This window comes from Orycteropus afer, unplaced genomic scaffold, assembly GCF_000298275.1.
Source record: "Orycteropus afer afer isolate SDZICR_OR568_19922 unplaced genomic scaffold, OryAfe1.0 scaffold00101, whole genome shotgun sequence".
NCBI lineage: Eukaryota > Metazoa > Chordata > Mammalia > Tubulidentata > Orycteropodidae > Orycteropus > Orycteropus afer.
In genome coordinates, this window is record NW_006921688.1 from 8,505,638 (window position 1) to 8,513,811 (window position 8,174).

The 8,174-nt window shown below is 38.1% G+C and overlaps 1 protein-coding gene across 1 annotated transcript in view; it reads right to left on the bottom strand.

Moving 5' to 3' along the window:
- The window catches only part of SYNE1 (spectrin repeat containing nuclear envelope protein 1), a 578,063-nt gene that overhangs the window by 492,236 nt on the left and 77,653 nt on the right, over positions 1-8,174 (bottom strand). Inside the window, exons 10-12 of the mRNA XM_007943230.2 lie at positions 7,956-8,063; positions 5,524-5,661; positions 3,789-3,953 (exon numbers count right to left, since the gene is read on the bottom strand). Of these exons, the coding sequence (XP_007941421.2) occupies positions 3,789-3,953; positions 5,524-5,661; positions 7,956-8,063 (411 nt within the window). The remainder of the gene's footprint in view (positions 1-3,788; positions 3,954-5,523; positions 5,662-7,955; positions 8,064-8,174) is intronic.

Genomic DNA, 8,174 nt, shown 5'->3' on the forward strand with positions numbered 1-8,174 from the left:
CAATCCTACTTCTGTAGTGATACTGCCTCGGAAACCCAAGGAGGGGTCGCCATGAGTCGGGTTTGACTCGATGGCACATAACAACAACAACAACTACTACTTTACCAAGCATGATGTCCTTCTCCAAGGACTGGTCCCTTCTGATAACATGGCCAAAGTATAAGAGGTTAAGTCTCTTCATCCTCACTTCCAAGGCATACTTCCTCCAAGACAGATTTTTCTGTTGTTGTTCTAGCAGTCCATGGTACATTCACTATTCTTTGCCAATACCACAACTCAAATGCATCAGTTATCTTACAGTATTCCTATTCTTTGTCCAGCTTTCACACACATATGAGGCTATTAGAAATACCATGGTTTGGGCCAGGTGAATCTTAGCTTCCAAGTGACATCTTAGCTCTTTAACACTTAAAAGAGGTCTTTTGCAACCCATTTGCCCACTGGAATACATCATTTGATTTACTGACTGCTCTTTCCATGGGCATTTATTGTGGATCCAAGTAAAATGAAATCCTTTACAACTTCAACCTTTTCTTCATTAATCATGTCACTATTGGTCCAGTCATGAAGATTTTCGTTTTTATGTTGAGGTATAATTCATAGTCAATCCATACTGTAGTATTTGATCTTCATCAGTAAGTGCTTCAAGCCTCATTACTTTCAGCAAGCAAGAATGTGTCATCTGCATATTGCAGGTTGTTAATGAGTTTTCCTCCAATCCTGATGCTGCACTCTTCAGCATATACTCCAGCTTCTCAGATTAGTTGCTCAGCATACAGATTGAACAAGTAGGGTAAAGGAAACAACTCTGACACACACCTTTACTGATTTTAAACCATGCAGTATTCTCTTGTTCCATTCAAACAATTGCCTCTTGGTCTATGTGCGGGTTCCTCATGAGCATAATTAAGTGTCCTGGAATACCCCCTCTTAACAATGTTATCCATAATTTGTTATGATCCATACATTCAACTGCCTTTGCATATAACTAAAACACAGGTAAACATCTTTCTGGTATTCTTTGCTTTCAGCCAAGATCCATCTGACATCAGCAATGATATCTCTTGTTCCATGTAGTCTTTTGAATTCAGCTTGAATTTCTGGTAGCTTCCTATTGAAGTACTGCTGCAACTCTTTTGAGTTATTTTCAGCATAATTTTACTTGCATGAGAAAATGATATTGTTCAGTAATTTCCAAATTCTATGGGATCATCCTTCTTTGGAATGGGTACAAATATGGAGCTCTTCTGGTAGGTTTACCAGATAGCTGTCTTCCAAATTTCTTGGCATAGGGAACTGAGTGCTTCCAGTGTTGCATCCATTTGTTGAAACATCTTAATGGATGTTCTGTCAATTCCTGGAGCCTCGTTTTTGCCAATTCTTTCAGTGCATCTTTGACTTCTTCTTTCAATACCATAGGTTCTTGATCATATGCAACCTCCTGAAACAGTTGAACATTAACCCAATTCTTTTTGGTACAGTTGCTTTATGTATCCTTCTATCTTCATTTGATGGCTCCTGCAATGTTCAATATTTTGCCCATAGAATCCTTTAATATCACAGCTGGAGGCTCAATGTGTTTTTTGTTTGTTTGTTTGTTTGCTTGTTTGTTTGTTTCCCCCAGTTCTTTCAGCTTGAGAAATGCTGAGTGTGTTCTTCCCTTTTGATTTTCTAACTCTAGGTCTTTGCACAATTCACCATAACAGTTTACTTTGTCTTTTCAAGCCACCCTGTGAAATCTTCTGTTCAGATCTTTTACTTCATTATTTCTTCCATTTGCTTTAGCTACTCTCCATTAAAGAGCAAGTTTCAGAGTGACTTCTGACATCCATTTGGTCTTTGTTTCTTTCCTGTCTCTTTAATGACTTTTTGCTTTCTTCATGTGTGATGTTCTTGATGTCATCCCACAACTCATTTGGTCTTCAATCACTGGTGTTCAATGCATCAAATCTATGCTTCCAATGGTCTCTAAATTCGGGTGGGATATACTCAAGGTTGTATTTTGGTTCTTGTGGAATTATTTTAATTTTCTTCAGCTTCAACTTAAGTTTCCATATAAGCAATTATGGTCTGTTCCAGGGTAGGCTCCTAGCCTTGTTCTGACTGATGACATTGAACACCTACATCATCTCTTTCCACAGAGGTAGTTGATTTGATTCTTATTCATTCCATCTGGCAAGGTCCACATGTATAGTCACCATTATGTTGTTGAAAAAAGGTATATGCAATGAATAAGTCTTTGGTGTTAAAAAATTATATCATGTCATCATTTCTTTTACCAAGGCAATAATTTCCAACTATTGATCCTTCTTTGTTTCCAACTTTCACATTTCAGTCACCAGTAATTATCAATGCATCTTGATTACATGTTTGGTCACATTCAGACTGGAGAAGTTAGTAAAAATCTTCAATTTCTTCATCTTTGGCTTTGGTGGTTGGTACATAAATTTGAATAACAGTAGTATTAACTGGTCTTCCTTGTGGGTGTATGGATATTATCCTATCACTGACAATATTGTACATCAGATCTTGAAATGTTCTTTTTGACAAAGAATGAGACACCATTCCTCTTTAATTTATCATTCTCAGCATAGTGACTGTCACCATATGATTGTCTAATTCAAAATGGCTCACTCATGCCTAGGATACTGATCTTTATGCATTCTATTTCATTTCTGACAACTCGCAATTTTCCTAGATTCATACTTTGTACTTTACATGTCCCAATTATTAATGATGTTTGCAGTTATTTCTTCTCAATTTGAGTCATGTCACATCAGCAAATGAAGGTCACAAAAGCTTTACTCCATCCAAATCTTTAAGGTCACCTCTACTTTGAGGAGGCAGCTCTTTCCCAGTGGTATTTTGAGTGCTTTGCAACCTGAGGGCCTCATATTCTGGCACTAGATCTGACAGAACAGCATTTTCACTGCTATTCATAAGGTTTTCTGTGGCTAATGTTTTTCAGAAATCAACTGCCTCTTCCATCTTCCTGCTCTGTCTTAGTCTGGAAGGTCCACTAAAACCCATCCACCACAGGTGACCCTGCTGTATTTGAAATACCAGTGGCGTAGCTCCCAGCATTACTGAAGTATGCACACCACCACAGCACAATAAACTGACAAATGAGTGGTGGGCAGTTGGGGTACAAACTTTCAATTCCATAAAATGCAGGATTATGTCATTGTGAAGGTCATGAAAAATACTACCTTTAGTTAGGTCTGTCCTATGACAAAACACAGAAAGGGAAGTATATTGGAACTTATGCCATACTCAACTGACCATGAAATAAGCTAAAAAAAAGGTAAAAACAAAACAAAAAAAATTACCAAGAGGCCAGCAAAGCCTAAACCCACCACTTCATACCACCACCACTCCCGCCATGTCCACCTTCCCTCCACCTCAACAGAGAATAAGAACTTTAGCCTGCCTTTCTCTGAGAATAGGGGCAGGGATGAGGTCAGGAGCTAACTGATAATCACATTATCATGTGAATGCATGTTACCTTTGGGCTTCTCTTTCAGCAATAACAGGCAGCAACAGAAATAACAAAGACAGCTCCAGAGTTATGGGAAAATAGCCCAGGAAATCCACCTACTGGAGCTGGTATTTAAAAAGATATATTAAAGGGAAGTGCCAATCAAAGAACTCTTGAAAAGCTGTGATGTCTCTAGTCATATATGGATGTAAGTGTGACAGGCCAGTGTCCCTGGGAGTCCTGGGGCGACCACAGTGCCAGGTCACACAATGACTGCTATGCCGGGAAGTCTTCCAGCCAGAATTTTTACCTTGTGCTGCTCCAGTTTCCGCTGTATGGTGTTTGCCGTCTCCTCATGGACCTGCTGAATGGTTAACTCCTCTCTCAGGGCCACCTCTGCTCTGTACAGCCAGGCACCTATAGTACCCAGAGGCGCAGGTAGAGACTTATCAAGCTGGATGTGCCAATCGAAGAGCTGAAATAAAAAAGTAGAAAAATACCTCAAGTATGGAAGCCAATTCCTAAAATCCCCCCACATTATGTTAAAGTCTAAATGAGGCATTAAGTTAATGATTTTAGACTAATTGAATAAAAATCCAGAAAACAAATATCTATGTTCTGCATAGGATGCTTTTGGGTTGTTGTTATTGTTGTTGTTATGTGCCGTCGAGTTGGACCTGACTCATAGTGACCCCTCCTTGGGCTTCCGAGGCAATATCACTACAGAAGTAGATTCCCCCACCTTCCTTCCAAGGAGTGGCTGGTGGGACGTGGAGAAAATTACATGCAAATTGTGAGGAAACTCAAAATACATCTTAGCTATACCACGAGTTGCCATCGAGCTGATTATGACTCATGGTGACCCCAGGTGTCAGAGCAGGACTTGCTCCATAGCATTTTTCAATGGCTGGTTTATTCAGAGTAGATTGCCAGCTCTTTCTTCCAAGGCATCTCTGGAAGGGATCCAATCTTCAACCTCTGACCTTTTGAAGCAGCAAAATGTGTGAAATGTTTGCACTACCTAGAGCCTCCATCTTAGCTAAAGAAACATATGATTAGGAGTTCAAAAAATTTTTGTCTAAGCATTTTCAGTCTTGCTTTTGCCGAAATGGACAGGCTGGGTTTGCTGACACGCTCAAGGACACAGCAGTGGTACCCTAGCTGATGGGGATGCTGGTCTGAGAGTGAGGATCACTGACAGACCTTCCAGGGGATCAGAGGAGGTCCAGACACAAAGAGATGATCAAAATGAAAAAAATTGTAAATTCAAGACAAAGATTCCTGGTAGTGACTGAAGAGTTTCATGTGTTCTGCAATCTTGGTTTTTAAATGTGAAGAATATTAGTATGAAAGATACTGCACAGGTTTCCTTTACGTTCCTGAAAGATCAGATAAATTAAATATAAAATTGTTTATAAGTATCAGAAAGGACTCTGGTGGCACAGTGGTTAAAGCCTGCTAACCCAAAGGTCAGTGGTTCAAACCTGCCAGCAATTCCACAGGAGAAGGAGGAGGCAGTCTGTTTCCATAAAGATTTATAGCCTTGGCAACTCTGTTAGGCAGTTCTACTCTGTCCCATAAATTTGCTATGAGTTGGAATTGACTCAATGGCAATGGGTTATGGGTTGGTAAATATCAGAAGATTATTGTCTGTTGGGCAGATGAAACATCATTACAGAATCTGGAGAAGTTTTGAGGCGTGGTTTCTGAAGACTGTCTATAAAGGAGCCACGTCTTCCAAACAACCCAGAATTAAGTTGTGAAAAATGAGAAGTAAACTAGATAGGATTTCAATCTATCATCTAGCCAATGGGAGATACTACCCACGTGGCAGGCAGGGCAGGAAAGTGTTGTTAAATCAACCACTTCCACTAATTCAGAGGAAAGCTTGACCAGAAGGCAACGATTCTCCCCAGCCAAGTCTGCTCAACGTCAGGCTGAGGCAGTAGGGCCTGTTGCAACATTACTGTGTAGAAAATGATGATGAAAGAGGTTCTTGACTAAATTACTTGCGCCTTAATGAAATTCATAGTGGCAGAACTCACCCTGGAGGACACTCTATCCCAGGCTTGTTTCACCAATGCTTGGTCAAGTGACAATTTGCCATCTCTGTGCAGTGGCTGTATCAAATGTTCAATCTGTTTCCTCTTCATTTCATACTGAACTCTGAAGTGCTTAAATGACTGCAGTAGAAAAATGGCAACAATATGGCAATGAGTCAGAAAAAGCAAAACCAGAGGAAACCCCATTTCCTAAATAACCCTTTCTATTTGGATAGCACTCCATAGACACTATGATGATGACAATGAGACCATTCTAATCCTGATAACAGCTGTCATTCATGGAACCTGCCTATGCATCTAAGCCTCGCCCCAGGCTAGGTGCTTTCCACATGGGCTCTCCTCTGGCTCTCTCCATAAGCCAACAACAGAGACATATGGGACTATTATTACTACTGTACCACGGGTGAGGATATTGAACCCCAGAGGCAGCTTGGCAAGGACAAACAGTAGGTGCAGGACTACAGCCTAGGTTTTCTCATTTTCCGTTAAATATTTTACATGCCAGCCAAAGTACTCCAGGAAATGACATTAAACACAAGTATAAATCTATACTCATAATCAAGATAGCTGCTCTGCTTCAAAATACTAAATAATTCATAAACAGAAATTGCATATGTTAAAATAATACTGAATTAAATATTTCTAAATTTTCATTCAAGCCTGAATAAAGAGGTTTACTTTAGGAGATTTCATTTACATAATAATCATTTGCTTTAATTTTATGGTATAAAAATATTAAGTACTACATCATTTGCCAGAGTATGACTAAAATAAATGCAACATATGTACACTCAACTATGAGCCTGATACTAGCCTTAAAAGGAGTTCCTTTAGTTAATGTTCTACATTATACACCAAAGTGTTACATCTTAAAATATGACTCTAGATCCAAATATGAATAGAAAAGATCATGAAAATGTGCAATTACATTAAAGACCAGGAAAATGGCACTACGGCATCTAGCAGGTAACATCAGTGAAAGAACTTCCAAGCCATGAAGTGAATAAGCATGTAACTCACATGAAGAACACTGGGGGGAGATGGTGAGTAACAATTTTACCACAGTTTCTACCTCCCATTCCAAGTTAATGTAATGTTTTTAAAAAAACAAACATAAAATCAATCTTCAGTTGTATTCCAGAGCCCCACGCATGGAAAATACTCTCTTGGTAGATACATATAAGCATACAGAAAATGTTGTCTATATAATAGACACACAGATGAAAGAAAATGTTTTCAGGTGTTACAAGGTCTCTAACTCTGTTTTAAGAGATTTGTGATTACCCTTGGCTTAAAAGACAGTTTCTATTTTGTACTAGTCCTTGTTCTGTTCATTTAAAATAATACCTATACAAAAGCTCACTTTATAGCTTGGAAATTATTTTTTGTTAATTCATGAAAAAAAAAAAAAAATTACCTGTGCACTAAAAAAAGTATATTCACTCTCTTCTGGCATTTCCACTTTCAATTTACTGATTTAATTATTTTTAATGGAGTTCAATCCCCCAAAAATGTATTTTTTTGTAATAATTACAAGTTTCAAAGCAAAAGTGTATGTATGTGTAAGTATATATTTACAGATTTGCCAACTTCAATAAACATAACATTGAGGTTATCACCGATTCACATTCAAGCACACAGCATAGCAAAATCATATCTAAGTCCATAGTGAAATCTGTGTCTGCCATGTTGAATCTCTCACATCACTGTTCCCTTTTTCTGTAGCAAAAATAATAGACATAAAATGTAGAGTAGAACACACCATACATTTCCACTAAAATGCAATGATATTTTAAATAGGGGGGAAATGCCAGGGCTGCACAGAATATATGACAACTTTTTAATGGGAAAACGTTGTTATAAGATTTTTATGTCTTGAAAGTGAAAATCCAATCAATGGCATGTGTAATGAAACTGGGAGGCAAAACAAAAACCCTGGCGTCAATTTGATGCAAGAGTAGTGAACTAAGTGGGTTGTAGTAGAAATTGATCTCATCAATGGGCCCACTACAAATGTTCATGTTCATGTTTATTAAATTCAGCTTGTTCTATAGTAATACGCATTTTGACTTTTAAGTATTTTTGTGTTGTGAAATTTTGTGCTTTGTGACATCTACAAGATCATGAGTTCTACAAAAACAATGACTAGATGTTTGTGCTCTGGGCCACCCAGAAGGCTGAATTCTGTAAAAGTGGTGCCATCTCAGAAGGCTATTTACTCTATGGACATGTTACAATTTAAAACTACACATTTAGATAGAAATACAATTATTAAATTGCATACAAGCTTATTATTTCTTTATAGACTTTATGTATTAATATCATTTGAAAGATTAAACATATACTAAAGCACATATATGGAACTTACTCATGCAAAGCTTTGGAAAAAGCAAAATCTCTTTTCTATACATTACCTGATATTTATCCTGCAAATTTGATTCTGTCATCTGTGCCCTCATCAAATCTCTTTCAAATTGCTCTATCCACACTTTCATCTCCTTCAAAATTAGCCTGTCTTCTCTCTGGAAGCCGACAGACATTACACTTGCATTAGTAATCATGCATTCACCCAACTGCTGTTTAGTACCCAAACAATCCTAGAATAGACCTGATTAGTAAATCCCATTCCTCTC